The sequence below is a fragment of the Harpia harpyja genome, chromosome 11, assembly GCF_026419915.1.
Source record: "Harpia harpyja isolate bHarHar1 chromosome 11, bHarHar1 primary haplotype, whole genome shotgun sequence".
In the NCBI taxonomy this organism is placed as follows: domain Eukaryota; kingdom Metazoa; phylum Chordata; class Aves; order Accipitriformes; family Accipitridae; genus Harpia; species Harpia harpyja.
Window position 1 is genome coordinate 38,448,476 of NC_068950.1, and position 23,086 is coordinate 38,471,561.

A 23,086-nucleotide genomic window follows, 5' to 3' on the forward strand; every position below is an offset into this window, starting at 1 on the left:
ACCCAGTGGTCAGGGCAGAACAGGCAAATTCTGTGGCTCAGAAAGGCAAGTGACCTCACAGAGATCCATGGGACACAGGAGGTACGTTAACACCAGCATCCTTCCTTCCTTCCTTCCTTGCCTTGTGCCTTCCCTTAGTTAAACAAATAATTCAGCATCAGCACTAGTCTGTGTGCATGCCAAGTAACGCAAGGACATCCTTATCTTGCTCTGCTTGGTTATGACCAAGAACTGGTAACAAAAACCAAGCCATATTCAAACATGAACCAAACACAGTTGGATTTTTTTCCTTTTTAACAAAGCAGCAGTAAAAACTTACCAAAACCCCCCATGATGATCTACGTGACAGCAGTTATTCTTCATTACAAAGAGCAACTGGCATCTCAGATAAAGCCAGAGACTCTATTCTCTAAAAGCAGTAAAGTTTCAGTAACAGTTATAAAAATCTTTCTGTAGAACACAAGGCATCATCACCAGCCAACAGAGGACAGCAGAGCAAACCTGGGATATGCTGAAACCAGTATGAAAGCTCTCAATATCTAATGAGGAAACTTGAGTCCTTTTAATTACACTTCTGAACAGCAAGTGGAACCACTGGTCTGGATAGAAAAAGAATCCAGGACACAAGCTTGGATATGCTACCTGCCTTGTACATTGTTTATGGGAATTCTCCTTAAGCCCTCCATGGCACACTAAAAAAGCTCCATGTGGACCTGCTCTGCTGAAGAAAGGCTCTGTACTTTCAGATGGGAGGACTGTCTCAGAAAAAACATCAATGCTCTAAGAGAAGTTGTGGTTATGAAAATACTGGATTATACATGCAGTAAAGTCAACTGCACCCCCCTCCAAACACACTTCTTCGAAGTCTCTTCCTTCCCCAAAAGATACGAGACTAACAGAAGCACCTGCTCTCAAAGATGAAATTTCTATTTAATTGGTGACAATAAACTGGGCCACCAGAACAGTCATAAAACAGACTCTTACTGCCTCACTAACTCCCAATATACCTCTGTATGTCCAAATCAATCTTGCTGCTCTTCCCCATAAGAAACATGAGATCAGCCTTAAAATTCTATGATTTTATTGACCATTTAAATTCATGGATGAAATGAGTTATAAAAACTAGAAGTCTTTTTATGGTAACTAAGAAAGGTGATCTTCCTTTCCCTAGATTTCTGCGATCATGGCTACTGCCATCCAAATATCCTTACAACAAACAGAATCAGAGTGCACTTCCCATTTCCTTAATTTCCAGGATCTCTAACAACTGAAAAAATAACAACATTAAAACCGGACCACAAGAAGCAGAAGTGTGAGCAGAACATGACAAATGTTCTTTTCCCCATCAGGACACAAGATGGTTAAGAATACTGGAAACTGAAAGGTTGTGGGTTTTTGGGGGGGTGGGGTGATTTTTGTTTTTTGTTTTGTTTTGTTTTAAATCATAGCTACTAGACTGACTTTTATTTTTAATATAATGATACAATGGGTTTTGCTCTCCAGTGTGCACTTCTTGCACTTCCGTAAGACTCATTACCACACAGTGAGGAAATAAACCCTTCCCAAAAGCAATATGATAGGTGTAGATCACTTCAATTGAGTTATTTTATGTTTTAGAATTGGACAACCCTAAATAAATTATCTTATGATGAAAAAGTACAAACATAACACAAAACTGATAGCCCCTGACATGGTAATTTTACATAAATGAAATTAATTCCAATCACTTTATCTTAATTTTTATAAATAGAAAATAGACAAGAGGGTGGGGTAAAACAAAAAATTTGTGAAGGAACAACTGTAACCCCCTTGTTTATTCTGGGGAAAGAACATGATAATTCATCATACTTTCATCCACAAAAAAACATCCAAGCAAGCCATAAGTCAAAGTCAGAAGGTTATCAAAAATAAAGACATTTAGGAACTGTTTATTAAATTACTCAGTTACTTTTCTATTTCTTAATGATGATGAATGTGCTGCTTCATAGATTACCATGAACTTCCAAGACTGGGTACTGTCTAACGATTTTCACTACTAAATTGGGATTATACTGTAAATGTTAAATTGAAACTTCACCATATTCCTGAACCCACATAACAAAACAGACTGCAAGTATTCTTCTAAGCATCTAAATTAAAAGGATCCTGCCAGATCTACTCTACTACTCTACTGCAAGCAATTGACGAGAACCACAGAAGGAAAATAACATACAAAGTAATTAACATTACAGACAATCCAGATTATAATTATGATATTCTTACACAGAAAAAAAATAGTTAAGTATTTTCTAATGATGTACATATTTTAATTAAAATATAGTCAATTTATGCTTCCGATTAATAGGCACTTTCTCTGTCAGGACTATTCATTCTTTAGTCATATCAATTTCAGGGGGAAAATTCCGAAAGATCCAGTAAATGCAGACATGGCATTCATTACAATTAAACAGCCAGTGTATGTAAACTTCACAACTTGTTTTCATATCACAATAACAGCATGTGGTAATGAACTTCCTGTTCAGAATTCTAAGACCTGGAAAGGGAAAAAAAATAAATACTCCCAAATACTAATTACTCAAATGCTTAATACTCAGCCTCTTCAAAAATCTGGAGATCAGCCAAAAAGTGTCATCAATGGTTTCACTTTGTACCAGAACACTATTTACCAGCATTCTTAATTTCTATCTGTGCAGACAGACTGTGCTTAGTACTTCTCAATGAAATAGCTAAATATAACAGCAGTGCTAATTAGATAATACATAAGTGTTTGAGTATTTTGATTATAACCTAGAAGTCTTTATTAAATTCAGCTAAGGAACATCAACCATATCTGCTACAGCCATCACAGAACTGAAGGTGGTCATGTTCACAAGGGATGATGCAGAACCTCAACACGTTAGTGGCTACACACGTGTCACATCTCAAATGTGACTTCAGCAGTGCAGCCTAGTAACTTGTCAGCATAGACCTACTTCTGCCTAAACTAATATCCAACAGCTTATCTGTACAATGAAGTACAGTTACTTGTCTTGAAGTGAGAATACAAGGTCTTGACCAACCGTACTGCTTAGGCAAACAAAGCGTTACCTGCAGTAGGTGGAAGGATGGATGCTGAGTTCCTCTGTACGGGATCTGCGTGCGAGGGCACAGTTAAAACACAGGGCACTTCATCTTCTGTCTTTGTCTCTCTCCCCTTTTCCCCCCTCAAACCTCATCCTAAAACTTTCACATCTTTTTAATGCAGAAATATATTCCATTTTGACAAGCTCACTGTCATTACTTATGAAGAAGCAGGCATTTCTCATCGCTATGCTGAAATGACTTAAAACAATGAACCAATTAAGAAAAAAGTTTTAGCTTAAATACTGTGAACAAAAGCAGCAGAAAAGCAACCTCTCTCTCTCTCCTCCTTCTCATATTGGGTCTTGCTGTTCTATGCCACCAAAAATCAACAGAAACATCAGGGACAAAAATTCATCCTACCGAAATAAAAATCAAAAACCAGTGACCTCACAGGGGAAAAAAGTTTCACCTCAAACATACATGTGTAAAGCTAATATCCAAAAAGTCATCTGTACTTATATAAATAAAATCACAATGCTTCCATGTAAAAACTGTAACTAAAACATCACCTACAACTGATCTCAGATTCTTTTTTTTAACGCACACATATCTGAAGGTTGCTCATTCCACTTGGCAATAGCAGTAACTACCAGTGGAAGTTTAGAAGTTCAGCCAATATAGCAGAGAGAAATGGAATACATTTCAGAAATTTTAGTAAATTATTCTGGCTTGGTTCTCATTTTACAAACTCAGTAATGTTAAGGTTGTTACAAATTCCAAAATAAAAATTGAGAACAAACTGTGAATCTATTTATATCAAATTATAATTATGGTTTTATTTTCTAGGATAATTTTCAAGACTTCATTCTATCAGTTGATGATATATACCCAAAAATAGATAAATTAAGCCTTTAATATAATTAAAGTTTTACTTGCATAAACTTGTTAAAAAAAAGGATGATTTAAAACTCATACATTTACTTTGTTTGAACTTCAACGAGCAGAACAGATATAATTCGTGGTGTTAAAATTATTCAGGCACAATAAAAGCTAAAAGTATGTCCTTGCAGAATGGTGAAATGAGATTTCCACAGACTACGTATGCCTTGTTTCCCACAATCAAACTGTCACAGCATGAAAACATTCTCCTGCATGTGGAGGTTTTGATACTCATTTCCCTGGTGAAAGTGTGCAAAAGGATCTGAAAGAGTTATTGACAATTCATACAGTATCCCATATTTCATTAGATAGTACAAGCAGAGAACATATCTTAACTCTGAAGGGAGATGAAGCAACAATGTTTTAAATGACTACTGACTCCACTAAATTTCCTGATAATGTCAGAAGACTGTAGTCTGCCAGGTTCATAAGAGACTCAAGATGATACAGGAATCCAATTATGCGAAGTCTATTTAGTTGTCCTGTTTGCTAAGCCAAAGGTTAACGAGAACTGCACTGAAAAAACCTCCTGTGGTATTACAAAGTATTTCTTATGCTGCATAACTTGTAAATGCAAAAGTATTTTAATCAAGTCTTTTTTTAACTCTTTAATTGCAACAGAGTACTATACAATACAGCAAATTAAAAACTCATGATGGAAAAAGTGATTTTAAAAACTTGCCACTGAACTAAAGACATCATGAATAATTACTAAAGTAATTATTACTGAATATTTCTAATTTGCAAAGGAAAAAAATGTTTAGATCACAGAACCATAGGCAGTCATTGCTAACATTAAATCTTTATAAATAGTAAGCTGTGGCCTCTAATTTTAGACAGAAATTAATTCTATTTTTGTTGGTAACACATTCAAATCTGTTTACACAGCTGACGAGTCTCAGCTCCACCAGACTCGAGCAGTGAGCTTTGAGGGCTCTCCTGCTTTGGAGCAGATGACTCAACATTCACCAATTTCATTAAAGATGAAAAGGGGAAAAATTCACCTGCAACAATGTCACTTGTAAAAACAGACTTAAAACAGATTTATGAGTTTTACATATGTGAAGTATCCTATTCAAAAGAAAGGGGGGGGGAAAATACAGGAAAACCTAACAGCTGTGGGAAAACGGATTAGAAGTGTTGAGTTTCCAATTCTTTTTTGGGCTAATGTAAACTAATAAAATGTTAAAATGGATCCACATTTCAAAGACTGTAATTACCACATGACACCATGCTGTTATTTCAGATCTTACATCTATCATCTCAGATATGCTCCTGAATATATGGATGTAGATTTACCCACCTCTCTCAAACTTAACTACTGTTTCTGCAAACACTACCACAGCCATATTTTACAAGTATATTAGAAAATCAGATAGTCTTTGCTTTTTTTTTTTTTTTTTGACTGGCATAAATCCTTTACCCAGAGCAAGAAAAGCAGCACTCTTATCATACAAACAGCAATTCTCCCTTTACAAGAAAAGAGTAGAAATGGACAGAAAAGTAATGCATTGAAGATAATGGTAATATGTAGAGAAAGCAAATCCCAATTCCATTTTCACATTGTAGAATACTCAGGTTCAACCCCTAGTTTAAATGAATGATTTCATAAAAATAGAAATACTTAATTTTTCTACATTTTTCTCAGGTCACACAATCTACATACAACATGATTACATAATTATTTCAGCCTTTTAGGGTTTTTTTGGTTTTGCTGGTTGTTTTGTTTCTTTCTTTTTTTGTTTAAGTAAAGGTGGACCTCACTAGCTGGCATTGGGAACATACTACCAGAAGAAAATTATCTGAGCAAAACTGAAGGACATGCTGTAAAACACACTGTAGGGACAACCATGCAAGGAAGCAAGTCTAACATTTAATGGAATTCTGCAGTTAAGTCCCACAATTTCATGAGTTTGTAGGCAATTCACAGTTAGCTGATTCTGTCACTGAGGGTTCATACTGATCTCAGCTAAGATTTCCCTCCATTTCTAAATAATGGCAATTCTAAAACCTGCAACATACGTTTGAAAATTGAATACATATTGTACTGTATACATATTATTTACTATTTCAAAATGTAATCTTGCAAATATCCATAAATTCTTACTGGTCCAGCAAGAACCAAAGTAGACACTTTAAAAGCAAGTGAAGGTCTCTACTGATTTCAACAGGAATAACTCCTGCTTAAAGCTAGACCCAGGCTTAAGCATGCTGGTGAACTAACTAACATACACTACTGAGTAAAATATTTGCATGTGCACTCAGAATACATGTAAAAACCCAGACTTTCTTCCTGAAGTTCAATCACTGCGATAGACTTTTTCAACTTCCAAAATGTTGGGCAGTTTTGCTTCAGTCTTGGAACATGTCTCCTTCTCATCTAAAACATGCACTGAATTTGATACACATGAATAATTTCCATGTGCTTCAGTAATCCAATACTTTAGTATTTGTATCTTTCAAGATAAAGCTCTGAAGTATGTGTAATGTTTAGTTACTGCATATGAGACTGTAAAAGCTGTTGGGTGATTCCAATCAAAAATCCAAGTAAAATCAGCTATTTGTAGGAAGAAATGAAATGAGAACCAAAGCTACTTACTGAGTCATCTGTGGCTGAAGGAGGCCAGCCTTCCCATAACTGGTGACGGACAGGGATACTAGTTAGGTCATACACATTCCGCTTTACCTAGTAAAAAAATAAAAATAAAAAAAATCAGAACTTACTCTAACAAAAGCAATACAAGCAAATCGCATTATTTTAATCATAATCCCAAGCTTTTTATATTGATTTTTTTTCTAATTTTTGTAAACCAGGTTCCTCCAACACTCAAAGATTCAGATCTGTTCCATAGGTTTACACACAGTACTGCCAAAAGCAACTGAACAAACTATGTTAAAGAAAAAAAATTTTTTAAAAATGTATCAATTATAATTCATAATGATTCATTATTACTTCAGCATCATAAATGTGTAAAACAATTCATAATACGAATTTTCACAGTAAAAAAGTATTACAAAATACTGAACAAACTGAAGGGAAGCAGAAAGTAATAACAAAAATTCTGTTACAGGTTTTGCTAGATAGTGTATTCTGTTTCACCTGAAAATTTTAGGTTCATGCTACATCTAATGCAGTAATAAATGCAACTAGTTTTGCATGAAGTTTCTTAAATGGAATCCAAAACTAAAAGCAAGTATATTAAACATGAAAATATGAATAAGCAAGCACATTTCCAATTAAGACAACACATTTCAAACATTTATTAACAAAATGCAAATAAACTAATTTTTACATCAACTCTTTCCTCATGCTATTAAAATACAAGTCGCTACCATTAATCATCTCACATGATGGTTGTCCAGAGGAAGGGAGGGGGAAAAGAAGAGTTGAAAATTTTGAATACAGAATAATACTGCAAAATACAAGAGTTACAAAACTCTTTCCACAAAAACATTAACACAGATAAAAAAGCTAGCATGTTTTATCAGAGATTTTGTGATAAGCAATTATTTAAATCACAAAAAGATGTATTTTTATACTTGGGATAGAGAGTGATATCTCAAATTCTGAATAATATCTTACACCTGAATGTAAAGACTGCACAAGCAACCAGGACATGTAAATATTGCCCAGCTGGACCAGAACTGTGAACAATAAAATGCTTACAGCAAGCAGTGTTGGCTTTTGGTGTGTCTTCCATAAAACTGCTACATGGGAATAAAAGTCCTCCCATATCTTCACAGCTCTATGTTAGTTTCCAAGTACAGATCTCAACAGCCTATATTACATCCAGAAAAACATTCTCAAATAGGTAAAAGTAAGGTTTGATACATTTTACTAATATTTCACATGACCATTTGCTAGACAGAATAACTGAGGAAGTCAGAAGTTCTGTGTCCCATTCCCAACTTTAAGAGGGCTGTACAGTCTAACACTAACAGACACAAGAACCAAGTGTTTGACACATTAAAACAAAAGATATTAAGGCAGATTGATAAGATTTGACGTAAAGCAAATGCCAAGACTACTCCAAAACCTGTCCTCTGATGCCGCCTTTAGCTTTTCATTTGTTCACTTGTCAACTGGAAAGAAACAATTAATTGTATTCTAACTTCTGCTATAAGTATTACTAAAAATTCTGTGAACTGAAAAAAATTATATATAGTTGTCAGCAGAACAGATCTTTGAGCCAGCACCTTGCTTGCAGTCTAGCACACGTACCCTAAGTTAACAACTTCCTCTGAACAGAAAAATGGTTTAAAAAAAAAAAAAAAAAAAAAAAGCTGAAATTTGTCAAAATGAGAAATACTAACATAATCCATATATTTAAAGGTTTTCTATTCAAGAAATGAATGAAAGGTAATTCTAAACTACCATTCTTTGGGAGATAATGCAATAAAACAAAGTGATCCACTCTACAGGCTTTTTATATGATTTGACCCTACCTATTAATCACTACTTGCCATAGCTTCATCACAGAAGCATAACTGAGTTTTGAATACACGGTAAGGTAATATGGTAACATAAACATATGGAGCGTGCATATGTTCCCTCAAAATTTGTCATTTATTTTTAGTACAGAATGTATATGCAACATCTGGCAGTAGGTATTAATTTAAAAATGTGTTTGCATAATGACACAGCACCAAAGCTCTTTTTCTCTGGATCATCTTTAGAGAGAAGTGCTGCATGGACCCTTTCTTTCAAATTTTGCACATAGTTCAAGCACATTAATATGTGAATGAAGGATACATGTGCAGACATTACGCAGTAAAAGAACAGTTCTAATCATTGTAAATATCCTAAGGGGGGGGGTTAAGGGAGGGAGCAGGGATTTCCACACATGCGCTTGCTCAGAAATGTTGATTTGGGCAACATTCTTCAAAAGACTCTTCATGGCATTGCTGCATGAGTTTGCCAACAAATAAACACTACTGAGAAAATTCAGGACATATAGAGAGCAAACATGAAGTACAGTGCTCTTATTGTATTTCCAGTTCTCCAATCCTGCATTCAATTATCGTTGCTTGTTCTCATTACTTGTAGTAGTAGTAGCAGCATTATTTCATACTAATAAAGTGCCCCTTAGTAAAAACAGTGAAGAACTGCTTCACATTGGACAAATTTAATATATTGGCATGGGAATATGAATTATTAGTGTTAACTAGGCTATGCAGATAATTTCAATACTATCAGTTTAAAGCTTTACAAATATAAATATTCTGCACAGATGAGAGGAAAACAATGGCTTCAATTTATTATCCAACAGCAAGATACATTACTTCCAACTCTGGTTCTACAGCTCACTAAAGGATGAAAGTCAGGCCATGTGGGTTCCTCATCTGGACATTTCAGTATCATAACATATAGCTGGGTTGGATTTTCAGCTCAGCTTTAGATTTATTGTATGTTTTAGAATCATTAAGATCTCTCTCCTTTTTCATAAAACTGGTAAATTACATGTACACCCAATAGCCTTTATGTTAATATTGGTTTTGTTCAGGAGTTTTTGCAGGGAGATTGATCTGGTAACTTTGTTTCAAATTAAAAAAATTTACAACTATATTTTAATTACAAAAACTAAACCAAGAACACTTTTGTTTTAGACACACTATACTGAAGTATTTATTAGCAATTAAAGTGGATTCATATTAGTGCTTCCTCATATTCAAGCATGTTGTCATGCTTTAAAAAATATAAATACACCTATATATGGTATATTCTTATATACATGTGCACGTGTATACACACATGCACCTGTGAAAAATGGAATTATGGAAGACCAAACTCTATAGAAGTTGGTATATGATCTCATTCGTACTGTTCAAAACAAACAGCCTTTCTTCACTGCTTCTTAACAAGAAGGTAGCCTGCTGTGCAGTATTCGTTTCGCAGTAGTATCAAGGTAAAGAGATGTCATTACTCCGTACTGACCCCACAACAGCCCATCAAAATGTAACAATACTGATCTGTGATCACAAGAACACGGTTCTTGCAATTTTAGTTTTTTTCATTAAAAACCAGGACAAACTGTCCTTGTGAGATAACTGTTCTGCAATTACATATCAAAAAAGTCTTATTAATGTTATTTTCAAAATACAAAACTCTATTTTGAAATAAAAGGTGAAACTCATTTACAGAAATGTGGGATCAATGCAACTACATAATATTGTTTTCAAAAAGCTTTCAGAAGTAAAAATAAATAACTCAGAAGTCACATTCCTCAAATTCCGTTTTAATTCCAAAGTACAACAGAAAGGCATTATGAAAAAAACAGTATTTCCCTTCTTTCATTAACTCATCTGTAACTCCACTGAATTCAATAACATTCCTCTGCTATTCTAAGCTTGAAAGGCATGCTCGGAGTAAAGTGTTTTGTTGGTATAAAGCACAATGCCAGACTGATGTGCTGGACAAAAGTGATCAAAGTTGAAGTAATTTTAGCCAACGCACAAGTATTCTGCTGCATTATTCTACCAGAATGACATCTGTTGAGCAACTCGTCGCAGAATAAACTAGTTGTTATAGACAGGCCTGGTCGGGTAGGGGACCATGTAAGACTTATTAGAGTAATGTTTGATTAAACAAACTGCTTGAGTTAAGATCATAACTGGATTTGGAATTCATGCCAAAGTAGTCCTCTTTCAAACAACAAGCCACAATCAATTATTTAAGATAAAATAAGCTTGCTTTTAAATAACTACTTAATTTTAGGTTTGTTTGATAATTAGAATAGTATTAAGTGAGCAGACAGCAAAAGTTTTAGAGACTAGGAATATTTACCAATCGAGAACAGAAACCCCTGTTTCTTCATTAGCTGACTTCATTTCAGTTTAAAGTTAAAAATTCCATAAGGAGGAAAAAGTTCTGAAGATCTGTATAAAGCAGAACTATAAACTGCTTCTTTACTAGGCCAGTGAAATAAAAACCTACAGCCATACTCCTCATGCAACTGAAAAAAGTTAGCATAGTAAATGGATAAAGCCTGTCTTAAGGCTTTTATTTATAAATTCACACGATATTGATAGGAGGACTGAAATCTTTATAGATTTGTGTAAAGCAAACTCTAACTCCTAGTGCCATCCACTGAGCTACATTTATTGGCAAACTTTTTGGTCCCCCACCTTTGATCAGTTTGAAATACTAATTGGTGGCATTGTCTTTGTGCAGCCCAGAATTTCTTTTCACAATGCTCAGATGCCATGGTGACTGGCACATTACTATGGCAGCCACCCTTCAGATTATAATCTCCAGAATATACGATCATTTGAAAACAAATTAAAGGGACATCTATTTGGTTCCACAACTCAGCTGTGAACAGTATCAATACAACCATTTAAACAAAAAAAAAATCCCCTAGATATTTCAGATACAATTTTACTTGGAAAATTATGTGTAATTCCTGCAGAATGCCCTGCTTTGCAGCTATACACTGATGCTGGAAAAGCATATGAAGTTTTACCTTAGGCTTATTTTCACTGGTGTTAGAAGGGAGTTAAAATATGAAACAACTTCTAGTATTTTAAGAAAACCCATACGTCAAAGTAGTCAACACACTGAGAAAACTTCCCAGATATAGGCAGAGTCTTACTTTCTTATCTTTCACTGTTTTTTTTTAAGCAGATGAGTACCTTGCTTTAATAGGAAGGTTAAACACTAAAGATACACTTTGTAGATATGAAGTTAATCCAACATTCAAAGCCCTTCCACATCTGTATTAGTAAGGATAAAATGAAGTAAAATGTATCACAGGGCAAGAAGTCTGTACCAGGCAATGGGATGATGACGACCCTTTGGTGGTTTCACTTGCCAGGAATAAGTAGCTATTTTCTTATTTCTGAATTAGAAAAATCTGAAATCTACCATTTAAAAAAAAAAATCTAACACCTACCAAATTGCTAAAAAAATTAACTATTATGCTGAATCATCAAAGAACTGTCGTGCCTGAATCTGTATCTTTGAATCACAACAAATCACAACAAAGTTTAACAGTAGTTTCCCTCAGGCTGTTTTCCGCTTATGCAGGTACAAAGTTAATTGAAATAATGTAGATAATGAACTTTTGTTAGTCTTATTATTAAATATAATTTATGCAAAGCTGTAAATTGGCTGAGATGCTAAAGACTGTTCCAGGCACATAGGCAGCATGAAAGACAGTGCAAAAATGAGTGCATGAAAGGCAGACAAAAGGAGCAATAAAGTCAGAGGACTGTGAGGAATGTGGAATGTGAGTTGGGGGACACGGGGAAATGAGATCAGATGCAGACAGAACAAGGTTGCATGGGGCACTGATAGTAAAATGAAAATCTTGACTTTGACATTGTAACAGAGAAGAAGCCAAGACAAGGAAGCCAAATTTTCAGGGGACAGCAACAATATGGCTAAGGCAATGACAGAAAGAAATGCAAAGTAAGCAAAAGCATTTTGGTGAAGAAAGATGGAAAGAAAGGAAACAAAAATCAGCTGAAGCAATAGTCTTCAAGATTATAGACGAAAGCCTTTAACATCTCCACCAGACAGAATTCCAATGACAGATAGCAAAGAGCGTTGGGAATCTAGCAGTAATACATGGGAAGCAGGGACTCTAAGCATAGTGGAGCATCAAAGGTGATAAAGTGGTGAACTGAAAGGATAATGATGTTATCAATAGTTATGAACACAAAGATGGGTCAGATAAAAGGGTAATTTCAGTTAACTACAGACTAACAAGAACTACTAAAAATATAGAGATGTAAAACTAGAGAGAAAGAATTTCTGAATCAGCATCTCTGCCACAATCTATTGCAATAGATTTGGTCCATAGTAATAGTAAAGACACAGGACAGAAACGGAAGAAGTCAGGAAAGAAAATGAAAAACAAAAATACGTGATCCATATTTAAAATTTTCCCATAGCAGAGAAAAAGTATTTTGCATTTTACAAGGAAAAGGCTATCAGCAATGAGAAACTGAATTTCTTAACTTTTAAAAGTGACAAGTGCAGTAATTTTTAGCCAGCAACACACAAGTAGGATATATTCATATATAGCAAGTAATGTACTGTATGAACAACGACTAACATTGGCACCCAAACCAGAACTCTCAGGTCACTTTATGCAAGATTCATTTGAGGGGAATGGTATAAGTCTGCTCCACTCACAATTTTGATTGCCTTTTTGTATCTCCAATACACAATATAATAAAATATATTAAAACATAAAGAATGAAGGTTATTTAAATCAGCAAATTTTAATTTTAGTGTAAGCTTTACTTTTGAAACAATAACAGAATTCTAAAGACATCAAATGACAACTGACCTCTCCTTCTAGCAGCTGACTGAAGTTTAAATCATGGAATGTTTTCAATTAATGAATTAAGATGTCAGAATCGGGCTATTTTTAAATAATGGCATCTGCTTCTCAAGAATTTCATACCACTGAAACTCTCCAAGGAAGACTCACTATGCTAAAACAACTATTTATATTTGCACATATATTCAATTCACTCTGTTGTAATCTAAAGGAAAAAAATATACTTCCAACTTAAATATTTAAAATCTATGCGGAATGCAAAAGAATGTCTCTCCTGCCCAAGCTTGCCAGACAAAAGTCAGTTGTGATTCAGCACTTTTATGAAATACACAAGAACTCAAATATGTTTTACTACAATACATTCTCTAAATAATTTTTATTTCACAGCTCTTTCTTTAAATTACTATTTTTGCTTTTAATACCTCTGAAAAGATTCTAGTCTGCATTTATTAAGTTTTCTCCTTCAATAGGCTAAAGCTTTGAAACCTCTTTTCTTGTTTAATGCAGAATAAAAATGCATTAAATTCTAACATAATTGGTTTTAATTCAAGTCTGAAATACATTACTTGCTTATTCTATCATGACAAGTAAAACTGAAACAAATAAAAGCACTGAAACTTGTATACCTCCTGAAAATACTATTCTCTTCTCTCTAATTAGGACTGTTTAATTTTCAAATTAAAAAACAATATGCAATTTCAAACCTTCCTAAAGGACCCCAAGAGAACCTGAATGTCCACTGTACATCAGCCACATACAAAGCAGAATTCATCAGCAAGTTACAACACAAAAAGATAAGTAGAAAATTTTCTGCTAAGTTTTCGTGTACCACTTGCCTGCAGTTAAACACATTTTATGTACAGAAAAGCCACTAATGCATCCAACTTTCACTTCAGAGTGTATGAAACAGTGATTGTACCAAAATAAACCCAGTTTAAACTACTGTTAAAAATGGGTTGTATTGTACTGTAGCACTCAGTAAATATTGTGCCAATATCTTCATTACAAAGCTTGTTGAATTCATTATGTAACCATTCAAATTAACTTAGGTCTGGAAAATAATGTATGATTTGTGACATTTTGCTGGTAAGAGTTCAAACAAAGAAGATTAAGTCACATTAAACACTAAGCAAAAACCAGCAAATACATTTTTTGATGTTTCCCATTCTTTAATTTCAGTATCTAGAAAAGAGATTGAAGTACATGAATTTTGCCTCTCATCGTTGGAAAGGTGGAGTAAGAGCTTCATATACCTAGGGATTATTAACATAAATAATTCACACTATTTCCAATTTGAGTGATGAGGCAAGGAGAAACAGGTAACTACTAAGAAAGATTAAGTGGCTGAATAAGTAAATGCAAAGTTTATGAATTATTTTGCTATTATGTATTTTAAAATGGGGTACAGAGGAAAATTTGCAGGAGAAAGAATCTGTAAACAGATAATAAACTTAACAGAGAGATGATTCACCATAACATTTTAGCAAAATCCACCTCATTTAGGAAAATAAGATACTAGGTATGAGGACAGACTCACCAGTACCACTTCCAGAAAGGCATATGGATTCTTTACTCCCCAACTAAGCACTTATAGCCTCATTCCCCCAGATTTATACCCATCATAGTGAGCCATCAAACAAAATCCAAAACAAAAATGTTAATTCCATTTCACTGATGTAAATTCATGAGGACTACAGATAGTCCTAATTACTTCTGTGAAATACTATTGGCAAACTTTAAATGTCCTAAATTCAAAAAATAAACTGTTTTTTTCCTAAGCTAGTTGGCCACATTCTGTCTACTTGTTCTACAGTTGAGAGAAAGGCACCCTCAGAGACACTACCTACTCACTTTATAGCCTCATTGAACAATTATATTTCTGAGCTGTAACACTTAATAGAATAATTTAGAAATTTTTCTTAATTAGAAATTGTTATCAGAAGCCCATCCACTTTAGGAATCACCAGATGATTTAAAAATTCATTAAATGTAATGACATTTAAAATTCATTACGTTTTGTAAATGCTTGTAAAGCAGCATTTGACAGTTTCCTTTCAGCAATAGAAATAACATTGTGAATAAATTACTTTCATAGATTTCACAATTATTAATACCTTGTTATCCTCTATTTCATTCATTGGACCTCATATTTTAAACCTCTTTTACACCAACCCTTCTTGGATGTCATTTGACCTTTTTTTAATGGGTTGGTGCCAAGTTAGTATCTTAACACCACAACCTACAATAAAATGGTCCACTGGGTAATACTAGTATATTTTTGTGGTTAAAACCTGCAAATTTTGAAACAGAAAATAAAAGCAAGGCTTCAACTAAACTTTACTGAATCTTTTGACATGTGAACTTCTGATTGCCTCATGCAATATGTATCTATACCTACAATATAATCTGAAAAGATGGATGTTCCAAGCACATGAAATGTTCCCTCAAAGATTTAGCAAGATATTTTCCCAGCCTCAGCCTCCTGCCCAGACATCATTTGAGGTTTGAGAATTAATTTGAGCTTTCTTCAAGCTACAAGATACTACTTTTTGCCACTGCTCTGGATCTGGCCTTTTCCCAGGCTGCAGCAAGTGGCAAATGTTAAGTATATTCACTATATTATATTATATTATTTGCTATATTCAAATTCTATATACAACTCTCACTGTCTTTAAAATGTTGTTTTACTTCTCAATGCCTCAGTTTTCTACCAACATACGTGCACATTTTAATTTTGTGGAATAAAGAAATCTCTTTGCTGATCTCCATCTTTAAATACCTAAAATTAGCTGTCCTTCTAGAAGAGAGTTATTGCTAAATGCAAGTTACAATCTTCTGAACTTGATGCAGAAGTTACTGATTGCTGCTATATGGCCTGCACTGTGCAAAGGTTCAGCCTACATAATTATTATTATTCATTGCTTGTAGTGCCTAGGAGACCTAATTGTGATAATCCCCTCTGAACTTAAAACCGTATGACCCTTTGAATTTTTTAATAGAAGGTTAAAAGAAGAAACAAATTCCTGTAGAAGAAGAAGGGAAAACACATTCTTAAGAAATTGAGGCAAGAGACACGAGTATTTAAAAAAAAAAAAAGAGAGAGAGAGAAAAATCATTTTGGCAGCACACAAGCATGAGGTTGAAATAGGGTATGAAAGAATTAGAGTGTGAGCTAGCTGTGACATTAGAGATTGAAAGGAAGATGTGATTAGGGTTAAAAGAGATCAAACAACAAAGACTTACTGCCAAAACAATTTTACGAACTTGTTTGAAAATGCCTTAAAGACTTCTACTAACAAAATAAAACTGATGATAATACTTGAAGTTTTTTGTTTGTTTGTTCTACATATAGTGCACTGACACAGAAAAGATACATTTTGAAGTCCTAGTTTGTTTTTCCATTCAGTGGGAATGGTCATTTGAGCAAATATACTTATTAGTAACCTAAATGAAAAAGCACTGCTCTGTGGAAACTTTTAACTGACCTTTATGTACAGTATGAAAGACAACAGACAACTACTACTAAGTCATCTATTACCAGATCACTATCAAGAGGTAACTGCTCTTTTGACAAAGCACTCAAATATAAAGGGTAAATACAGTTTCTAATATTGTTCCCCCAAGGAAGGATATTTGTTTGCTGTAAAAAACAGGAAAATTACCAAAACAGATTGTTAATGCTACTGTCCCAATTCCAGCTGCTTTTATGTCCTAAAATGTTGATAAATTGCCAAACATCAGGTATTTTATTGCCATTAAAAATTAACATTTTAAGACCCCCTTAAAAATAGTGGGACGAACTCTGGAGGCCAATACTCAGGCAAGATCCTGCATCCGGCAGGAAAAATGAGACCTTAGTTTCACTACAGAAAATGTTACTTTTAGTTACCACCTTCCAGAAGATTTCAGAGTGCTTCACAAAGCATGGTACGTTGCAGCAGCGTACAAGGCTGTAACAGAGCTGAAGCTAGACAGATATAATAAAGAAGCTGAATTAGGATATCTCTAGGAAGAAACCATGAAACACTGATAAGAAAAACACTGCAAATTAGAAAAGCATAATTCTTAAGATCAGTTCTATGATCTTTGGACTTAACAAAAGCCATATGAAAACCAGTAGTTGAAACAGCTGGTCTGCTAAATGCAACAGAAGACTGCACCAGGGTAACAGTTTGTATCTGGGCTAACCTGATGAAAGAGATCATCGGGAGTCAAGGGACAAGTAATTTCATATGGATTGCATACTTAGCAGACTTAATAAATAATCCTAATAATTTATCTTGGTGATTAAATCAGTAACTTAGGGAAAAATACACCTTGACGCTTACTGATTATGAAGTTAAGGACATGACCGAGAGCAGTAACTTTGATCCAAGCTATTTAAAATTGGTATGAAAACACAATTCAACTTACTAAATACACTTTCTGTGCATCCCAACATCTCTCACTCACGAGAAGCTACTGTCACTACTGGGTAATGGTAAAATATGAACAAAGGCTGGGAAGTAAGAAAAAAATGTACACGCCAGTTACTTAGGTTGATCCCAGCTTGTCCATATCACGTGTGCATGTATTCAAACTACTGCACAAACAAGTGTAATTTTGCAGCTCCTGTCTTTCAATCTGTTCCACTTGTCAGGAATCAGTGTGTGGACTCTTCAGCAAAAGTCTGTATTGTACTTTCCTCTATCTTGTATTGGCTGCGTTGTTTCCTTTTTAAGGAACTAGTTGTCTTAATGAGTTACAGCATAGTGAATATTTTGGATATAGTCAGGTTCCCACTCATAAGGACCTTAAAGATTATTTCTAGGGTTTGAATTATCAGTCAAAGTGAAAGAGCTGGTTGATGTGACTCTTGTAGTGGAAAACAGATTTGTTACATTTTCATGGCTGTCATGTTCTGAACAAAAGAAAAATGTAGACAAATTTATTTGAAGACAAACACCCTCATCTTCATTTCAAAAGAAACTGGTTTGCAACAGCCTAAGCATGATAAATACATATATTGGTCTTTCATCACTTCCCTACTTGTGCATTTTCATGCATTTCAAAAGTAACCAGTCATATCAATTAATGGTAAAATAAATGGTCATTTTAGGAACTAATAAGATGAATGGAAGTTAGATGGCCAATTCTTGCTGCATTTAATTACAGTAAAGAGCACCATTCGTACTCATACTGGGGAAGAAAGAAAAAGAAAACAAAACAAACCACCTTCCCTCTTCCAAATTTCTTTTATCTTCGTTCCAATGAGAGACTAAATCCTACTGCCCCCCTCGAATCCCACATTATGATACCAAGACATATGCTTCTTAACACATTTCATTGACTAACTGTATCTTCCTCCACTCCTACCCAAACATGTTTCAGAATAAAAACTGACTCAGTTTCAGTCTTAGAAAATGCATAAACCACATGTGCTTCAGAGACAATCCTTATCTTAAGTGATAAGCCTACTGATTTTAGTTTAAGGAACAGAACATCACAAAATCAGTATTTTGTCATGTGTTTTTTACTTGTCTCTAGACTATCGATAAAATCCTCTTTTATTAGACAGCATATTTTATTGCTACTAGAGACAATATAAAATCTATTCAGATTTTTGTAAATAGTCAATAATTTAAAATATTTGCAAATTTAGACATTTGCAAATTTAGACATTATATGAAAAAAGTAGTTCAATCTGTGAATTTTGTGCAGCAAAGTACCACAGTTGTGCAGAGTGTTGTGCAGTACTTTCATGTAGAGAAATCCTCCAATACCTCTGACTTCAATGTTTTATTTCTGTCTTTCCACCACTTTCACACTTAAAGATCACAGCAAGCCTGCTGCTTAGTGAAGAGAGATGGGTAGGCTCTCTCTGCAGCCCTTTCATTCCCATTGCCAGCCAGCAAGATGCATCTAAAAAGGAAGATGATCACAGATCTGAAAGGTCTTGAGCATTATATTAATTTCACCAATACTGTACTGTTGCAACAAGACAAAGCTATTAGTGTGACTTGCATTGCACCTTCCAGTGCACCTTGCAATCACATTTGTAACCCAAAGGAAAAATTATGCGCAAAGTGCATTTCCTCTAAAGTCTTGCTGGTATCTTCACCACACAAAAGAGAACATGGGTTACCCAGAAACCCATCAATAACTTAACTGTTGACTTGTTTGGTTCACCTAGGTTGTTGGTACCAGGTAGTTGGCAGACTCTTACATGTGAGAACTAAGTATGAACTCAACACTAAAGTAAACTGTGATATCTTTCTCAGTCACTGTAAGTATGAATTTAATAAATTATTTTACATGGCTGAGTTTGAATAGATATTCTATTAACATTATTCTGAATTCAAGTTAAAATAAATTATGAAGCAAGGTTTACTGAGCTGTTAGTCAACTTTCTACTAACAAAAACATTTCTTGGTACTTCCTCCAATTTCATTTTCATGTCTACCAAATCACCACTTCTTTGGGGGTTTTTCTTTACATCAACAATATTCAGAAAGAATCTAAAATTCATTTCTGCTTTAACCAAGGAATGGCTATTAGTTTTGCAATGGAAAAGAAAATTATGCAGACAATCTGCACAGTGTATTTTAAGAATGTCAACATACACACATCAATTACAAATATAGTTACTAATATTGCTACATTTAAGGTATATGCATACAAGGTGCCCGATTATACTATTAACAAGCAGCTCTTCTATATACATATACATTTTTAGAAAGAGAATTCAGTCTATTTAACAATTCACTAACAAAGCTATTCCTTAGCTCATCCCTGCCATAACCTGCTCTATTCAGAAACATATGGGAAAAGACATTAAATAACCAGTGAAAACCATGGACTTCTGGTATTAGTGCTACACATTGCATACCCCTATTCATTATTCTACCTCCCTTGTTTAATCTATCATTAAGACTCAGTGACCCTACACTAAATTTAAAGCAGATCCTTCCTTCCTCCCATGCCTAAATTCACATACTTTTCTAGCTGGGGATGCCCTCGAGTATTAGCCACTCTACAGGGTTTCTCTAATCTCAGCTCTGAACTATGTTGTGCTATAGAAGCAAGAAATTGCTGGTTTACATCTTTAACTATGGAATCTTCCACCCAAAAAAACCCCTCATTTACTTAATAAGATAGAGAAAAATCCTTCATTTAGAACATATTTAACATGTACAAAAAATTATATATTTCCCTCTATACAATATAGAATAAAAGTTATCAAGTAGATTATTTTAAAGCACTGCTTCTCTGTACTTGTGTCCCAAACACAATTTCATTGGAAACAATTTTAAAGTTTTCAGAAGTTTACTGTCACATCTTACGAGAGCTAGATCTTTATTTGCATCCAAAGTCAACATGAAATAGGTTTCTAATAAACAAACAGAATCAAGAAAATGAGAAGATGACAAAAAAATCAGATATTAGATTTGCTTTTGTTTTTTAATGTAGGAACTAAAAATATATAAAAAATATGAAGATCTCTACCTTTTTCATTTCTTTTTATTGACACAGATTGCACTTTAACAGCAGTGGCAGTAGATGTGAAAATATATTAAGAGTTTTCTGAATATGGGACAAGAATCACTATCGTTAACATCTGTATTTATTTGTCAACTATACCCCTGTCTTCCTCTTCCATGATAAGGTGAAAATTGACCTTCATCAGGATTTTAAAAAGTTACAGACAGTAAGACTGTGAGTGAAGCAGAGATGTAATTCTGTTGAGTTAACAAAATGAATCAGGCAAAGGTGCAATCTGAATATACATTTTTATATTTACCAAAAGAAGCCATACAATTTTGTTTTGGCTTCATGAATAATATTATTTTTAGCATATTTAAATATGTTTAAACATATTTCCTCAAAAAATAGAATAGAGTTGAAAAGAAGAGCTGCAACCTGACCAAAAACCCAATCTGCATTCTCTCTGGTTCTTATTTCTTTAATTTCTTTAAGTCTTTCCCCAAACAAGACAGCATTTGAATTAGTGGTATGTGTACATGAGTCATAAGTATTTGTAGAATACAAAAAGATGATGGGGAAAGGAAATTAGTAAGATTCAAGTTGTCAAAAACACATTTTTCTACATGCAGGCTATAAAGGGTTATTTCCAACTCCTGTTCTCTATTAGAAGTTAATAGATGACAGAAAAATATTAGGAGCGGTTAAAATAAACACACTAAGCCAAGAGCAACACTGGAAAACCTGAAGTCTGAGTTCTATGCAGGTACAGATACAGGAAGATGAAAGGAAAGCATAAACAGATAATGAGAAAAACCAATAAATGCGAACTCTATAAAACTGGTACATAGAACAATTTGGAGATAAAAATTATATTTGGAAGCCTCTCCAATGAGGAAGTTTTCTTTATGAGCAGCAACACTTTTATGAAGAAAAGAAGTCCTGTTTTGCTGAACCTAACCTGTTTATCAAAGGCATACTGGCACACTCCTGCCAAAAGCTGCTTCACATGCTTGAACTGCATTTATGACAGAAAAGCTGACCAAAAAAAAGTCATAGAAGCTGTCTAGAGAAGAGCATTTTTCATAAGGGGGAAACCTTATGAGAAAAGTTCACAACTTCACTTTAAGTTTTTCAAGATGGGGAATGTGTCCTTTCATTCTTACTCCCTGCTAATTTCCAAGTTATTCAAATGAATCTGCTGTTCGGAAGCATGTTTTGACTGGGAAAATAACCTACAAACCTCTCAGTACCTGTATGGGAAAGCAACAAATGGCCAAAATCTGAAAAAACACAAGATCATTTATACTAACTTGTAAGGCAGAATTTTCAGGAAATTGGATAACTTAGTAGTCATGAAAATATACATGCTAAGGCCCCAGTTCTGCAGCTTGTAGTTTAGGTGTTCTTCCTGAGCTGGACTGGCTTCCAGAATTGGACCAGTTAAATTAAAAACTAAGTAGTCCACAATACTGAAATCAGATTTCCCTTTACATTCTAAAATTTTAAAAGAAAACTACATTATTCTGTTCTACTAAGAGGAGTGCACAACTGAGTCTCTCTCAATGCAACAAGAATTTACTCACTGTATCTTCAACAGTGGCCACCTTAGAGAATTGTCTAGCTTGAGTAACCCAGAAACCACACACTGCTGAAATCACAAAGCTGTTTCACGAAGGCAGGGGTCAATATTTCTTGAATATACAACTAAGTGCAATTTCGTTACTGTTTGACCAATACACTACAGGGAGTTACCTCTTCTGTGGATTCCAGTCTTTACAAAGCTTACCATTTACATGCTGCAGAACAGCAGCAGAAAATTTAATTGCCACTTCTGAAAAAGAGCTAATATGAAGCTATTCTGACCATTTTCACTATTCTACTGGGCAAACCTGTCAGCTCACTGAAAAAAAGATTTGAAGAAAGGTTAAGTTAATCATTTAAACATACATATTGTTTTCTCTGCATTTTTCAGTCTTAGCTCTACATGGAACTCTACTATTAAATAAGCAGTGAACACTATTCCATTTAATGAAAAAACTGCTTAAATTGCAGGTTATTAAAAACTCAGCTACTCATTTCCCCAGAAATACCTCCAATGCTGCACAGAATTAACAGACTCCCCACCAGAATTCCTTTTTCTTTAAAATAAAACTAGAAACTATGTATTACAAAACAATACTCACAGATAACAAATATTAAGATCAGAAAAGAACTATTCAGCTCAAATTAACACATTTCTATAAATCAAAGCAAAATTTATCCTCACTTTCATTCCTGTTACAGAATTATCACCTCAATAGCCAATTAAAAGAAAGATATAATGAGGTATT

The 23,086-nt window shown here is 34.2% G+C and overlaps 1 protein-coding gene across 1 annotated transcript in view; it reads right to left on the reverse strand.

The window, feature by feature from the left end:
* FAF1 (Fas associated factor 1) overlaps positions 1–23,086 on the reverse strand; it is a 173,472-nt gene that overhangs the window by 79,819 nt on the left and 70,567 nt on the right. Inside the window, exon 8 of the mRNA XM_052800638.1 lies at positions 6,602–6,688. Coding sequence (XP_052656598.1) covers positions 6,602–6,688 — 87 coding nt within the window. The remainder of the gene's footprint in view (positions 1–6,601; positions 6,689–23,086) is intronic.